The sequence below is a fragment of the Rhopalosiphum padi genome, chromosome 4, assembly GCF_020882245.1.
Source record: "Rhopalosiphum padi isolate XX-2018 chromosome 4, ASM2088224v1, whole genome shotgun sequence".
Classification (NCBI taxonomy): domain Eukaryota; kingdom Metazoa; phylum Arthropoda; class Insecta; order Hemiptera; family Aphididae; genus Rhopalosiphum; species Rhopalosiphum padi.
Genome location: NC_083600.1, coordinates 40,156,374 through 40,174,794, shown reverse-complemented (window position 1 = coordinate 40,174,794; position 18,421 = coordinate 40,156,374). Strand labels below are relative to the sequence as shown.

Here is an 18,421-nt window from a genome sequence, read left to right as displayed (position 1 = left end):
ACATTTGCGTATCATATTTGTTTTTGTCATTTAGCACTTAATCTCTTTTGTATACGATATCGAGTCGATGTTTATTCGATAATCTTGCGTGATACTTTTATGTGTTATAAAATATAAACACATAACTCGAAAGTCTTAGTGGTCGAAAAATAAAAAAAGAGATCGGTAACAATCATAATATTCACTTGGTGTGAACTTATTGCTCTGTCGAGGAATAATATTTAATACGTATATATTATATTTTATGATTTGTATGATACTTACATCATTTATTTTTCAAGGTTATATTATCAGTGATAATTTATCACTTAGAAAAAACTAAAGCCATTATTTTATCTATAGCACCTATATACAAGCCATAAGGTTATAAAATATATAGGTGAAGGGTGGTCAATCATATATTGTTGTGTTTTAATTGTAGTTATTATTCTTAACAAACTTAACAATAATTTAAAGTAATAAAGTAATGAACTAAAATTCGTTGTGTTTACCAGTGCTAAAAATGTAACATTATTTTATTGTGTATATTTTTAGCATAGTTCCTAAATGTTGAAAGAAAAATTAACCTAAAGAAATACTTAATAGCATTATATGCCTTTTGTTTGTTCTATTTACATACATTTTATTAACTTCTATCACATAATACAAAATTATTTTTATTTTCTAGGTATTTGAGCCACGTGAGTAATACAGCCAACCATAGTTTTATAACTTATTTTATTAATTATAAAAATAATTACATAAATTTAGTTCCCAAATAATCAGAAATTCTTTACCAAATAAATATAAAGTTATGTATTATAAGTAATAACAACATAATATAATATCAATATACCAACACATAACAATAGCAATAACGACTAAAATAAGAACAATAAAGTTATGTATGGAAAATGAGTAGAGTTGACACACTCGTCGTTAATCCAATATGAAACATAATAAAATAGTTTTTTTGCTATAAATATAAATTTTTATGTTGAGTTTATGGAAGCTATTATATATTTAAAGGCCACAAGTGATACCTACCTATGAAAATCATTACTTGATAGTTGATTCATGCGAAAAAATAACTCAAACCACGAATTTATGTGGCAATAAGACACCCTGGATATAATAATAAATAACTGTGCAATAATTGATAACGGCGTTATTATTTTCTAACTTTTAACAACGATATCGTTCAAATGAAAACATTCATTCACTGGAAAAAACTTAGTAGGTATATAAAAATACAATCGATTGAAAATCGAAAGACAGCAATCAACTTAATTTAATGGTAACATTATAACAATATTTAATTTTTAACTCGATAATAATAATAATATGAAAAAATAGATACATCATGCCTATATTATTTATACTAACCTATATTAAGTACTCTGTCTGTATATCAGCATGCATGAGACAATGAGACATATTTAAGCGAGGCGACTATTTTTAAAATTACCTCCAATCTTTTAAATTCGTCACAAAATACAAAAATCGATTATAGAATAATCGAATATTTGATATAATATCAATATCTACACACGAAGATATGTTCTGGTACAATATCTGTACACGCTAGCCGCCGATGCTATACTTACAGAAAACACGGGAAAAAACAAATTTTTCAAAACTCATACTTTTCACAAAAAAAAAAAAAAAAAAAAATACTATAAACTGCTCGCGTACTACACGTAGTATGTACTACTGCATATAATAATATTATGCAATTGGATTTACAGATTTATACAGTACACATACACTATTATTATATGGTACTATATGTTTATATTATATTATATATATATATATATATAATATATTTTCGTTTATTATATTGTTTGTGTTTATAACGTTTTATCAATAGTGTGTGTGTGTTTCGCGGTTTTGTTGTGCATTATTAACTGTAAATATCGTATAGGTACACCGAGAAAACGTGTTGCCTTACCTTTGGCGAGTCGCCTGGCCACTGATTTTGACCTCATTCGGGGGTGATATCGTCTGAGTGTGCCGCCGTGGTCGCGTGGCTTCAACTGGCGTGCCCGCCGCGCACGTTTTCACACACAGGGCTTGAATTTCCCTGAAAAACGGTCCCCGCCAGCGCACCCACGGACGCGCGCGGCCCCTGCACGACGCAGTTATCAGTCATCGGCCGCCGCCGCCGCCGCCGCCGCCGTACATAATATTATATTTTATAATGGTACAATATACCTACCTATTTTGTAATGCGCGTTCCGCACGGGACGTCGTTATTAGGTGTACGTCGTATTAATTACGAACAACGCCGTTACCGTGTAGCCGCGTATAACAGCCACCGTACTGTACAGTGTTATATAATATTTTAAATCACAATCGGCGCCCGTGTTGTAGGTATACATATATATATAATCGTGGGTATATACGCGTAATGACAATAACAATACGATGTATCCGATCGCGACGGGACACGTGATTGGTGTGTGATTGTGCACAGCGCATAGTAAGCATAGTGCGCATAAAGCACGACTACGCTGTATATTGTATATATGCCTACTATAGACCCGACAGCGGGTAGTGCGAGTATACGTTGTGGCGTGTGATGACGTAGGCACCGGGACTGACTCGGGTGGCGATGACGCGATCACCTACCAGCGGGACCTTCCGCGTACGGGCACATTCGCCGAGCACGCTTACCGTCCGCATTTTTACCTTAATAAACAACGAATTAGTTCAAATCCTGATTTTAGGAATTTCTAAATACCCCCCCCCCTCTCATCCGAAGGTCTTTTAAATTTTATTCTCCAACTCTTTAGTATGCTATTATACTTAACAAGTGTCCTGTGGGATGATACGAAAACTTTTGTTTTCAAACTATATAGCCTCCCCTTTTTTTTTCCGATCGTTATAATATTTAGCGGATGTTTTTTGAACGTTTTGATGTACCTATCTCAATATTATGGTCCTTAAAAATGGTTCAACTAAAACATAAAATAGATAAAATATAACAAATTATTATACTTGGACCTGAATTTGATGTATCAGTCCGCCTCTGAATACCGCGTATGAACAGTATACATACGACATGAATTTCGAATTTAGGGGAGTCCATTATAAATTATACTCTTGCTGTTCTTATAACTAAAAAACAGTGTTGAGTTATAGGTACGGGCGAGTTTACTCGTGTGTTTTCCACTGTGCAAAATATTGTTCCAGATACATAAAAATAACGTTCCAGAAAAACATTCAAATTTGAATGATAACAAACACGTTATTCTAAAATATATTCAGAAACACCTATAATAGTGACGATATTTATTTTAGAATAGATTTTTAAATTATTTTCTATGTATAGAATGTATCTACATAATTAATAACAAATTTAAACTAGCTCATAATTTATAAGTACCTATTTAAACTTTAAAATTTAGATAATCGGAGTAGAGTAAGAAATCATTTTGCGGGATATCCCTGAGCTATTTCATTCTACTGAGCCAAACTTTAAATACCTACTTTTAACTCTTATATAAGTGATTAACTATTCATTCAAATTTCGATTTTCAAACGTAAAAACTGTCAAAAAAATTCTGCTTTAGAATATGAAATTAAAAATGTATGTTTCCATAGCTAAGAGTAATATAAAAAAATGTCTCATTAACTAAGACGCAGCAGATTAAGCAGTAATATAGTTTAATTTATTAACAAATAGATAACTTACGTCCATGCAAAACAAAAATATTATGATATTATTTATATTAGAGTCAAATAATGTATCTAAATAAACAAAAGTATTTTTATTAAATGTAGTTAATATATTGCATTGCATACATTCTTATGAATAGTTCTACAATGCTGAAATAAAATTAATGAAATTATCAAACATAATGGATTTATTGGAAATCAAAAAAAAAAAATAACTTATATTCAATAGATATAATACATAGGTTTTAATTTATTTATGTTATTAAGGTTAAATATTTCTTTCACTTTCAGGTATTTAGTTATAAATAGGTACTGACTAATTATAGATATTAGATAATACATATTTATTATATATATTTACCTATATACCTTTATTTTAATTACTGAAAACACAAATAAATGATGAAATTTAGAGGTATCATAATGAATTACAAGTAAAGCTCGACGGATTAGTACTTTTGGTTATAATTAATATTGTAAGTAATCTAAACTATACTAAAAAAAGAATACTATAAAAATAAAATGTATTATTTATACTTCCTGTTGGAAAGCTACATAGTATATCAATATGTGTGTGTAATGTGTACTTAGCTATATTTCGGATACGTTAAGTTAACGATCAAAATCGAATATATATATATATATATCAATAGGAAAAATTTTTAGAAAAATAAAATGGAAAAAACGAATCCCGCACAGATTCCGGAGATTGGACCGTAAAGCGATTTAGAAACTGTTTGTGTCCCTCGAATTACTGCAGAGATGAATTATTATCAGCCGTTCTGGGATAACTTTCCGAGCTAACGGGCAAGCGATAAACCATCATTTATAGGTCTATTACGTTATCCGGATGTCGGTGGAGGTGGCGGAGGTGGTGAATGTGCCGCTGCAGTGCGAGAAGCTGTTTGGGACAATTTTTCCGAAGCATTAAAAACCGACCTCGCCCGCGTAAACACTCCTGTATTGTTTCGGGAACGTTAAAAAACAATAACATAGTGGTCGTAAAATATAAAAAAAAATCCAACGGTGTTCTTGCGATGCCATAAAATAATATTATATACCTTAAACCTATTATATATATATGTAATATACGTACGCGAGTGTGTGTACGTGTGTGAAATGTGTATAGTATTCCGTCGAAACGCGTCGATCTTGAATATCTCACTGCTGTATGATAGCTCATATGAATAATAATCCGTGGTTGACGTGTTGTTGGTCATTGGGTGTGTCCTTAACGGATCGTCCGGCCAAATGAAATCGTTCATTTTTAAGCTTTTCGTAAACAATATATTATGAGAAGATAAACAAAAAATGATAGCTCATATGAAATATATCCACTAGCTGGCTACAGATAAAACAAGTAACTTTTATTAACTTTTATAACTTTTAAGGTATGTACACCTTAAAAAGTGCGAAAAAATTGAAATAATGTGAAGGAAAAATGTGTAATTCATAATTATACGAGAAAAGATATTGCGATAAATCCAATTCACATTTTTTAAATATAAATATAAATATAAATAACGTAATCAAAACAATATTAATATATAATATATTATATGAAAAAAATGTACATATACATTAATTCGATCTCTTTTATACCTACTTAGATGGAACATTAAATTCTTATTTTTATTTTTGTCCCGATTATATGTGTATATTTATAAATATATACTATTTTATTTTTATATAATATTATACTATGTTCTTGTAAATAAAATATATAATATATGTCTACAATATAGCTCTACCCAACAGTTGTATAGATTTATAAGCTGTGTAGCCATGACGTCAAAATTCGAAAAACTTAATTTATGTTTAGAAACACATTATAATACAATATTTTATGATTTTTATTATATAGTTATAGATTAAATTCGTATTTGTTTCTCACGGATTTTCGTATAACATGGCTTTGCACATCAAATTAGATGCATTTTTGAATACAAAACCACAACCGGAATGGTTGAATCAGTTAAGAGTGACTATTGCAGTAGGCAAAAAGTTTGAGCAGAAAGGTGACTACGAAAAAGCCGCAAAATGTTATGAAACCGTCTTATACTACGACCCCGTAGACACTAGAACGCGCGTCAAACTCAGTAAATGTTATCAGAAATTGTTACAACCCGAACAAGCGGCACAACACCAGACCCATGCAATGCAGAACGATCCCGATTTACTCCAAACCATCGAGAACGAAGCTTGTGTAAACTTTAAATTGGGAAACTTTGAAAGCAGTTTAATGACTTACGGTCGATATTTTATGCAAAGGAAAACGTCGTTTGATTGTAATCAAGGATTACTAAAAGTAAACAAATCAATATACATTTCAAAATCGTAATAAATAAAATATAATATAGCAAAACCTCTAAGTATCAGACATTTTTGATCGCTGAAATATTATTATCAACATTTTGGAACTTTTCACTGATAAGTTTATAGTTAATCCCCCAAAAAAATCCGCTATTTGAAGGGGTCTGTTAAGTAGGTACTGTATTATTATACTATTAAAATTACCACTTAACAACATACAATATAACCTTTATAGTAGACGTTTATTATTTGAATATTATTTTGATAAGCAATAAAAACGTGTTTTCGTCTTTGTTTTAAAATAATTTAACTGAATTATTATTAATACATTTAAAATTTATCTATTATAAATTATAATAATAAATTAACTTTCAATCTATTTTTCACAAAAATAAATTGTATTAACTTTAAATTTAAATCAAACACACAATTGCCTATGTATAAATATACTGTTATAGGAAAACTAATTATTTACATATTGAAAGTTAAAATTTAACGCTTAATTTTGTACAAATGTCATATGTATTATAATAATTGGTTCATAGGTGTATGGAATATGACTTAGAAAATAAGAACTATAAAAAAAATGTTCTTTTTTCTTAGATCAATGAAGTTATGGATAACTATTTACCTGCTAATGGTATAATGAGTTGTTTAAAAGACACAATGTTACAAATGATAGAAAATGAACAATTCTTCGACTTAGATACATGTGAAAAGTTAAATGATCCTAAAAAGTTTAATACAATTCACAAAACTCACAATGAACAAACCCAAGAAGCATACTATTTACGGAACATGGTACAAAACGTGAGGTTTTATAGAAAACAGTTGGATGTTTTACCTAAATATAATAAACATGATAAATTAGTTTATGAACAAATCCAAAAAGTTGTTCACACATTTGAAACAGCTAAAGTAAATATATATTTAAGGAAGTAAGATTTTTAAAAAATATACTAAAACAAAAAAAATAACAGTATTAATTGTATTAAATTTTATTGTTGAATACCTATATAATATAATGTCTTTATAATTTTTAATCGTTAACATTATTTAAAAAATAATTTTTTGCAGAAACATTTATACCAAAAAAAACCATTTTATATGTACGCATGTCAAAGACCAAATCGCCAGCTTAATGACCAGCGAAAAATCAAAGATATGGTCATATTACAATTTTCCAAGTACATTAATTCAATAGTTGAACACTGTTTGTCTGGAAAAATCGAATCAGCTCGACGACAAGCCGAACTAGCTATGGAATATATGGACGAACATCGCTATAGACCGCTAAAGGTAGTGAACACTTTGTACGAAGTATTCGGTTTGGCTCTGTACTTGCTGAATCGTGATATACCCGAGTGGTCGAATGAGATGAACGACAAGAGGATATTATTCATATTGGGTTCGAGCTTCGACAAAAAGGACGCTTACAATCACGTCTATCACGAGTCATATTTCGGTCCCAAAAATCAAAACACAAAGTAAAAATAAAATGCACGCTTTGCGCACAAATATTATGTGTATCCTATAATTTCGACATATCACGTGCAATGCATATACTAACGTGAACGAATATTATACATAGGAGTTATTTGAAGAAACTTTCCAGACAGTTAAATGGCATCGAGTTAACCACTTACAGACTGTACCTTCAGTACGAGCGGATTAAATGCTACATGCATCTAAATGATTTCAAAGCCACGAGACCGTTAACGAAAAAAATGTTCAACGACGCTTGTGCTTTGGGTAGTATCGCGTGGCAAGTGAATGCACTAATGCTGACGATGATCTCCGAGTCTAAATTAGGCAACGGGCTCCAATGTATAAAAACCATCGAATTTATAATATCGCTTAGTAGAACTCTGGGGGATGAAAACGTTACCGCGTTTATGAGAAAAGTATGATATAAATTCTTAATACGCACATGTCAAAATATAATTAGGTACTAGAACCTTAAACCCTGCCCCTCAATAATACGTAACTCTATGGTAATATTATATAACTTAATTTAAATTACATTTATATTTTAATTAAAAAACAAGAATGACTCGTGCAAAAAACAATATAATTTTGTAAATATTTACATCAATATCAAAAAAAATTATTTATGTACTTATTTTACCACTAACTTAAAAGCGGATACTTTTCAATTAGGTATTATAAGTAACATTAATATTACCTTGGTATTCCATAATAAGATAACAGGTAAATAATTAAAAGGTGTCCAAATTTCACTAATAATCAATATTGATAATAATTTAATATATGTATTATTCATATTGTGATTCGACTATTATTATCAAATATTTAATATATTATCATTTTTTTTATATAATGTACCTATAACTTTTAACCTATACATGCGCATTTAATATGTATGTAAATAATTTATAAATAGTTTCATTTACTGATACTATTTATTTTTGAGTAACGTTGTACTACACAGTTTTGTTTTTTAAATTTTTAATATTATAGGTAATAACCCTAAGCAAAAATTTAAAAAAAAAAATGATTATAAATAATTAATACTTAACTATACTGCCTGCATAAATAATATATTAGCATTTAGGTATAATACATAAATAACGAATAAAGCATGAAAAACTATTAAGTTATTGCTAATTTGTACAACCCAATTTATGAAATGTTCAACACGATTATAAAATATGTTGTAATCATAAAAATGTCGTCATTATTAATATTTATTTTCTACAATATTATATTAATACTGTACATGATATTGAAAAAAATCACACATCCTGGAACGTTTTAATTAATAAAATAAATAATTCTAGATGTGGAAATTATTTGCCACGGACCAAGTTCAAGTGCCTGAAATAAGTACCGAAGATGAGCGAAAAGCAGACTTGATAAAAATCATGCCAGACTCCGAGAATATTTTACTTATGGACAATTTATTAAACCGTATCGATAGATTGCCCAAGGAATGCCGGATGTCTCTGATGTTAGGAGAACCACCACAAATGAACTGCGCAGATCATCGGGCATACATTAGACAGGAACCATTGATAGTCAAGAAGAGGTGGAAATAACGTATAATTGACTGGATCTGTTCACCGCAATGAAATATGCAGAGGTCCATTTTATCGATCCAACTGTCGTTTGTATTTTTAAACTGGCGACCGATAAATGTTAATATAAAGTATTTGATTACAAGCCACAAGGTATCAGAAAAATGGGGCATTATATAACTTAAAGCAATAGCACTGCAGGTACGTAATCTATCGTGTCGTGTCCAAAAGTTGAGCACGGCCTAAATCTAGTTATCAAATTTTACCGCTTTTATTCTTCGCGACGCTATGACTCTACCACGATATCTATCACGATCTGTCACGATACCACGACTGACCTGTTAATAATATTGAAAAAGTACAGTGAGTCAGTGACAATGATGATAATAGAAACGCTACATAATATAATTGCATATTATCAAATATTATGTAGTCATGTACTCATGTAGGTATAATCAATGCAGGCATTACTGACATAAAGAAATAGTTCTATTCCTCTACATATACACTTCGTTCGACAAGAAACAGCCGATGATGGTTTGTCAACCGGTCCTTAAGGTCATATACTATGTACCTGCGCAAACGTTGTCATGCCAAAAACGTTTAAAGCAAAACGAAAAAAAAAACTCTTACCACCGCGTGAGATCTCGTGTCGGTGAGTCGCATAAATCCTATAAATATTAAAATCGTATACGCTTATAGTATAGTGTGACTATAATACTCGTGAGTGCAATATATCATATATATATAGTATATAATATATATAGGTATTACGTGTATAATGTGAATAAACGAGTGACGCGGCAGACGCGGCGGCGGCGGCCTGCACACGTTGATGCGTAATATGCGCTTCACGGTTATCGGATGGCTCGAACGTATAATTGTGGTGGCGTTTTAAATACGCGTGAAACGCGTTGTCGCACACATATCCGCCCGACATCATGCAGGACCCACCGCGACCAACGCCGCCGTACAGTATATTTATATACTACCTATAACGTTATACACGACACTAATATACATATATATATATTATATATGAATGTATGTAAGTATAAGGCGTACGTGAGTATAGCTGGTGGTAGTTGTTGTGCGCATATACCTTATGATGTACAGGGTGCGTCTGTGTAGCCACGTTGTGCAGTTCTCGTACACATACTCACCCATCTAAATATACTATTGTATAATATATGACTATGGAGCCCTGATCTCAATGCATCAAAGTGCATTATTTTTCGGTTACAGTGCATTTCAAGTAGGTATATATAATTTGTAACACTTGTTCAAAGGTGAAAATTTTATTTCGCATTTGTCAAGTATTCTATTAATTTTCAGCGCATACATTAATACATCGTATACGAACTAAAGTGCAACACTAAAAAGTGTAGGTAAATTATAAAATTCAAAATAGCACATCAAGAAATAATGTTCCAATTAAATTTGATTTAATAGTTTTTAATTTATGTCAAGGTTTCAAGTGTTAGGAATTCCTAAAAAGTTAAACGGTAGTTTTCGTATCGCTTGCGTAATTGCGTGATAATAAAAAAATTGTTTTGGTCATTTTTGATCGTTGAAATGGCATTTTTGATTATTTTTTAGAACTTATTCGATAATTTAAACATTTAAGTTTAGGCCTTACTTATGACTCAGACTCGATGCGGGTCACTCACTAGAAGATTGACATGAGTACAGACACCCATTTATAGTAAGCGATGAACGGTGGTGACGGTAAAAATGTACCGACCAAACGCTTAAAGTAATATTATGAAGTAACTATAATATAATGTGGAGAGACATTTTTTGTTTTGTGTAGGCTGGTTAAAAATAGGGTCGACGAAAATTGAACGTCGACTAGCCAAAATACTATACGTCATATTTTGAGCACGGAATCCATCACCTCATCTGAATAACAATCGGCCATCTCTGAAAAACATAATATTGTAATATATTATTTTTGTCGAGTAAAAAAATCGCAAATTAATTATAATATTATAAACAAATTACGGTGTCGACTACACCCTGTATAACGACGTACTATCACGTCGGCTTGTTTATGTACATATAATAGGTGCCATAATACTACGTTTATAGGAGTGTATGTATATATATATACAATAATAATATGTACATATTTATAATATATAATATGAACTTGTACGAGCTGCTGTAGCACTGCGCTCGCATCGCACGCACGCACGCACGCACCGCACGTCCGATACATCCGCCACGATAATTAAACGAAAAATCGTAAATCGTGGAAGACAAAACGAGCGGCGACTGCGGCAGAGAATATTATTGTACGAGACGAAACGTCGTCGTCGTCGTCGTCGTCGTCTGTTGTAATCGCATTATTATTATTCCTGGGCACACGGCGCGCGCGGTGCCGTAACCCTGCGTGGCCTTTCGGGGAAACCGAACAATGCGCGCCGGGCGCGGGCCTGTCGACAGGTCTCAGACCGCGTGTAAAATCGTTTGTGCCCCGCGAAGAGACCGTGAAGAAACCGCGCGCGTGAGAATAATATAATATAATATAATATTATGTAGTGCGTCGTGGGACGACGGCGTAGACATCACCTACACACATAATAATATATATAGGTGGATGGCACACATTAGCCGGTGCGATGGTGTACCGACGTCGGAGAAACGCGTGATTCTTATATACGTATAATGTCGCGCGCGCGTGTGGGGGGGGTGATATTTTACGCGACGAAAAACAAAGGTTCAAAGGTTACGCCGTTTTACGACCGTTGTAGAATTTAGTAGTAGTTCGTCGACGAACTTCTTGCGGGCGACTTTTCAGCGGACGCCACACCCTGCGCACGCGTATGTCGACACGGAACACGACACACTTGCGGCGTTCGTCCTTAGAATATGCAACACTGTGTAGTTAGCTCTAATGCGAGACTTTTGGCTAAAAAAATTATCTCTCTCGTCGATTTTTTACGATAGTTTACGCAGCTTTTAAGCTATATACATACGGCGCGTAGTTGTCACGAGCGTGCAGAATATTAAATCATAAAAATGTTCGTGTAACTCGCTTTAAGACTAAAATATCATACAAATCCTGCGAGATATTGCCTGATGCGCGTGATAACGTTTTTACCTCCAAAGTCAATCATACGACTTTATTTTATCCGCTCAATCATATAGGAATACAAAACGAATATAATACACAACGAGGATATATTCGTCACGGCACCGCTCGATGTACGAACGACCGTAATAAAATATTACATAATAATATATTTACCAGTGCGGTGCGCGAAAGTACGCTCAAGGGGTGGGATAGTTAGGGCGTGGGCGGTCGCCGCGGTATCGTCGGAGTTTATCTGTCTGCGAATCCTCTGCCGGCGCGTCCTCGGCCCCGGGCGCTTGCGCCGTCCCGCCTCGCGCCGGACTGCAAAATATGAGAGACAACTGCGTAATATAACAAAATAACGACGTATTATATATTCGCTCGCGGAAACCCCTATTCCTATCCATGAACCGCCTCTCAGCCGTCTCTTCGCCCCCCCCCCCCCCAATTGTAGTCAATTTATTAAAATCGTGTATAGCAAATAATATGTACATAATAAATAATGATATAAAATAATTTTATAAAGGTATTTTATCAATTTGACCACCTTCGGAATCGTAATAATATGTAGGTGATTAGTTTTTAAAACTAAAAAAGATCACAGGGGATTAAGCGACATGTTAAGGACGTAACCCGTGTTTGCCAAATTAACTCTTCTAATAATGTTTTAAGTTTACAAATGTTCAGCGACGTATTCTTAGAGTTTAGTTGTCAGAGACGGGAACTTACTGCGTACGATTTTTCGATAGAAAAGTATACCAGCCGATCGTAGCTACAACACTTGAAAATAACTTTTTTAATCGTGTTTCATAATAATTTGAAAAGCGGACTGTTTAAAAGGAAAAAATTGTTCACTCCGATTTCCCATGCAACTCACCAAACATCCGAGCATACACAGCAGGTGTAACTGGGTGGCGAGGATTTCAATCAAGCGGGTGTGCAGAGTCACCCCACGGGCGCCTCCGTATCAGGAAAATATTGACGACGTGGAGGGGGTGAGTGTCATATCCCCCATTTGAATTTTTTTCTATTGATTTCTCATCAACACAAAAAACGACTGTATAATTTATTGTGAAAATAAAAATTCATGTTTTCAATATCTTTTTCTGTGGGATTTTTTATACGTATTTCATATAATATAATAGTTAACGAGTTGATCGATAATATTATAGTACGTGATACTACGCAATAATGACAGAATATTTACCGCCGTCAAAAGGTTGTTTACGTCGAGATGTCAACATTCACATTACGGTATAATAATAACATATGTATATTTTATGTTCAAATTTCCATTACTGCACACGATATATTATCGAAATAATCAATTATAGCACTTTTGCCGAAGAATTTTCACACACAACATTTTACAATTTTCTTATTTTTTTCATAGCGTTGTTCGAGAATTGTCTACAATTCATATGCACTTCTCCAATTTTTCATAAAAGTCGGGCATGCCACTGCTCGACGTACCTATATAATATATATAATATATGCTGTACACGTATTACTATCATCGCCGGAACTCTCGTCTGGGGCGCTACGAAAGCTTCCTGAAGACGTAATGGCACGCGTGTGTATGTTAAGCTTTGTGCAACTCCGTAAACATCACACACACACACATGAACAGTCGTATTACAGCGGTTGCGGGAACATTGATTTGTTGGTGGCTCTCTCGGCCTCCGCCGCCACCGGGCGCCGCGACGTAGTCAGCACAAGCGCGCAACCGTCTGCAGCAGTAATATTATTATTATATCGTCTCCCAGACGCTCTTTTCGCCCCGCGGACGGCCGCGCGCGCGTCCGCCACCGACACTGCCGCGCCCGCACGGCATCTGCAGACAATCTTGCAGGAATCGATATCGCCACGACCGCCGCCGGCCATAACGCGCCTACCCTATATATTATAATATGCACATAAACTTTGTATGTATATATATATATATATATATATATTATATAGGTACACAATACAACAGGTGAAGATCGACTTACGGGCGGTGTACGTTATATACTTCGCTAGCTATATGCATTATGCACGAGTTCAAAAATAAATTGACGTCGATCCTAATTTAATGACGAGAATGTCGGGTTATACACCCTCAAAGACAAAGATCCGATATTATAATATATATAGTTGTTATTTTATGTGTAAACCAATTATTTACGATTACTAGTAATTTCGTTATTTACTGATAACAACATTGTAATATGTATTATGATAAGACTTAAAATTAATAACTGTAACGATTATTATTGTTTTAGGTTTTATTCACTTAATATTAGATTATACTAGTGTGTTGTATACCAAATCAGTGTTAAATTATATTTTAAATTACAAATATTGAATGTTAAGGGACACAAAGAAAGGCGACCCTCGGGTCATGAAGACAAATTCCCCGTGGGGTTGATGAGCGAAATGAGCATACAGAGGGCAGAGCCACCAAGTATATAATATACATTATTTATGACGACATTTTGCTATGATATTATATAGCGAGTTAAAATCTTGTAGATTTTTCGATTTTTACCAAAATTATTCGGTTTACCTAAAGATATGGCCGGTATAGGTAATATTATATACATCTGCCTATCATGGGACCTATACTCTACGTAGCTTTTAATGTTACTCGCATATATTTTACTACGGTTTAAAAGCTCGTAGGAGGCTCTACTCGGTCACCCATGTGCCTATTATTATTAATTTTTTTTTTTACTTGATGTATACCAATAATATTAACAACACTCAGATTTAGACAATTTTAAAGTGTAATGCAAATTGCAACGAATAATATGTATTAATTATTTCTTTATTTGAATTTATACAAAATATTTCAATTGGACGTTAAAACTATAATTTGTATCTTTTATACCCACAAATCTTGGAAATGATAATTATATTTTTGATTATAATATTATTATGTACATTTTTATAATTGAATAGAAAAATAATAAAAAGTAAATTCTACGAAATACCACTAGATTTGTTTTTTAACTACACTGTTTTGGTAACTTTTGACGTAAGAAACTGCATTCGTCTCGAATGTGAGCACCTAAACATTTTTTTCTACTAAAATTTAACAATTACATTTAAAAAAAACTCCTTTAAATAAATAAATTAGGCTAAAAACAATACAGTTAAAATTATAATTTGATAATAAACGCCGTAAATTAGCACACATAATCAAAACCAACCTTGCATAAAATTGTGTTGTAGTATGATAGTGGATAGATGTTGTTTATAGTGTATTTAGCTAAAATCCTATAAATAATCATTTATCTAAAAATAGATACCGATGTATTTATTTATGTACACACACATAATCAAAAGGTTTCTATATCACGTGTAATTGAATTCTCGGGTACCTACACGTGATATTAAAATTCACGTGAGTCTATAAATGTATTGAACGTCCGTTTTTTTATTAATACACGCGTTTATTATTACATTTGGAATTTGTAAAATTAATCTATGGGACTTGTGAAGATTGTGACTATATTATATAGGTACTTTATGTATTTTTTAAAACTGAATTGATGTAAAAATGTGTATTGAATTTTGAAACTTCTTAACTGGGGAAAAAAATATTAATAACTTACGTCAAAAATCGATGTCTTATTATCTTGCGAGATACTACAATGTGTAACAAAAGCTTTCCGTGTATTTGGTTTCAAAAGTCATGATTGATCATAGTTAAAATTTTCAAATTGCTTAAAAATGTTATACTTTTTTTCTAGTTTGTTCCATTTTATAATATAGGTCAGCAATTTAAAGTCCACATCATTCTATCTGTTAATGACATAACTAAAGATACAAGTATCACTCCGCCTTGTATTTAAAATAACGAAAACCAAATGATTTAATATTGTCTAATAATTACCAACGTATATTAATTAAAAACATTACAATTTAAAAATCAACTCTAAAAAGTTCTATGACCTGTAGTAAACATATGCATATTTATAGATATATAGAAAGTATTTAATAGAATGATAAAAAAAAAATTTTTAATTTAATGATATGAGACTATGGAATTCATAAATATGATTTTCAATAACAATTTATTAATAACATGACATTATATTTTTAGAAACTTATAAAACTAATATTTTCGTTTAAAATTTCAAGTAAAACAGCATGTTTTATGAGTATTGGAAAACATTTTAAATCATTTTATGACATTTTGATGAGCATGCAGCTGTTTTTTATGTTTTAACTCGGTGGACTTTATTCACTATAACGTTTAATACGTTATTAAAGTAATAATGACGATTTTTTTAAGTATGTGTTTAGTTTTTATCCGGGCTAAAGACCTAAAATCGATAATTGACTATTTGTAAAAATGGGAATAATTTAATTAATACATGAAAATATGAAGTATAACAAACATTGAATAAGCAGTACAACTCGTGCCTTTTTTTATTTTCTATAAATGGATACTAAGTAATATAAAATTCCGGACATTTTGTATTTGTATTTATATTTTTCAAGCAATAAATTACCATATCATAAAGTAATTAAATATTCTGAGTAAATAGTTTTTAAAAACTTAAAAATATTTATAGATTATGATAGTTTATAATTTTGTTAAAATACGTTTTTTATTCTGGAAATAGTAAAATTTCGTTAAGCCTACGAAAAGTAATAATCTTTTTAACGGACATATTATACCTAAATCGAGTACGGAGTACCTAAATGTATATAATAATGCCGCTTCGATAATTTCATCTATATGGTGTTCAGAAAGCTGAGAATGAAAAAAAAGAGTCGCGTGCTTTAGAAATCACAAATAAAAAAACACTACAAAAGCACTCCGTACACATTATGTAGTTAAAACGGGTGTCATTAGAACGCGCACACCCCACTCCAAAATCGGTTTTTGTCTACAGCCTACGACCTCGATTGATCATTCATAACGTCCTATTCATAGCAATAATTATTATCGCGTTAAAACGATCCGTTTAACAGAGAGACTTCAGCGTCCCCGTATGTATATAATAATGTTATATATATATATATATATAATATATTATTATATAATTGCTGGTAAACTTAGCCCCGCAACAACGACCACAATGGAGACCTCTCTGCAGCTACGACGTCCACTCGAATACGGCGGTGGTTCTTTTCGAGGGGATACACGTAGTATATCATACATGAACTTTTTTTTTTTTGCAATAAACGACGCGCATTATGTACTTAGAACGTGTGCCCCTCATCCGTAAACGGTACGTACGTACAGACACACGGCCAATCAAACGGTCAAGAATTGACATTATCAAAAAAAAATAATAATAAACCATAACCGATTTCAACTACGATAGTTTTCGTTTGATTATGTAAATCAAACGTTTATTATTATAATAAATTTCAAACCACACGATCAATTTTTTTCTTGGTCAGTATAGCATGTAAAATTTTTTGTACATATTGATGTTTTAAAGAAAATACGAAAATTGCACAGGTACCTACCACATATAACAATTTACTATTATATATTCTTATGTATAATTTATTATTAATTATTATATTGCCTATCCGGTGTCTAATACAGTTATAATTAAATAGAGGTTGGAGAATAAATATTTAATTATGTGTGTAATTTTATAAAAATGACAAATTTAAACTGTTATTAACCTAACACTTAATTTATAAACAGTATATTTATATTTACTTTATGTCTTTATGTTATCAATACGAAGAAATACGATCATAAAACATTATTTTCTAAGGGAAATATAGATTATGAATTTCCATAATTTATTGATATAATAAATAATAATTACATAAATACATTTTTAGACATACGGTAACCGCAAACACTTTTTAGTTACTGTCTAATACAAATTACAATACAATAACTAGTAAATGAAAACCAAACGACAAACATCTCCCATCATGCACAAGAATTAATTGTATTTGTAACATTATACTTTTATATTATTCTAAGTGTTCTTGTAAAAGAATTTGTTCGTCTACTTTAGATACTAGCAATATAATTTAGTTACACATTTAAACTGTAACAAGATTATCAACCGATAGTTCTGAATTGTATTTAATTGCGTCGCACAAAATTTGTAATTCAGAATACCCATTAATATTAATATTTTATATCAAAGCAATTTTGGAAATGCGTAGTAAATTTCAGAAGAAACTCAATAAATGAAAGGAAATGGACAAATGTATATGATATTTAAACATTATTGTTAAATTTTAACAAGAATGAAACGTTTCAATTATTTATAATAAAATTGAAATTCAATTACGTATTTAAATATGTTTATAAATTAATATAAGTTATTGAATCTCAAGGTTACAGTTATTTACT

At 31.7% G+C, this 18,421-nt stretch overlaps 2 protein-coding genes across 2 annotated transcripts in view; one reads left to right on the top strand and one right to left on the bottom strand.

Annotated features, from left to right (window-relative positions):
* The window catches only part of LOC132929281 (histone-lysine N-methyltransferase MECOM-like), a 99,708-nt gene extending 97,624 nt beyond the window's left edge, over window positions 1–2,084 (bottom strand). Inside the window, exon 1 of the mRNA XM_060994531.1 lies at window positions 1,934–2,084. Within this exon, the coding sequence (XP_060850514.1) occupies window positions 1,934–1,970 (37 nt within the window). The 5' untranslated portion in view covers window positions 1,971–2,084. The remainder of the gene's footprint in view (window positions 1–1,933) is intronic.
* Window positions 2,085–5,572: 3,488 nt separating this feature from the next.
* Window positions 5,573–9,035, top strand: LOC132930006 (outer dynein arm-docking complex subunit 4-like). Its single transcript, XM_060995665.1, has 5 exons — window positions 5,573–5,971; window positions 6,580–6,894; window positions 7,054–7,463; window positions 7,568–7,880; window positions 8,778–9,035. The coding sequence occupies exons 1-5, from the start codon at window positions 5,573–5,575 to the stop codon at window positions 9,033–9,035; spliced, it is 1,695 nt and encodes a 564-aa protein (XP_060851648.1).
* Window positions 9,036–18,421: the final 9,386 nt, after the last annotated feature.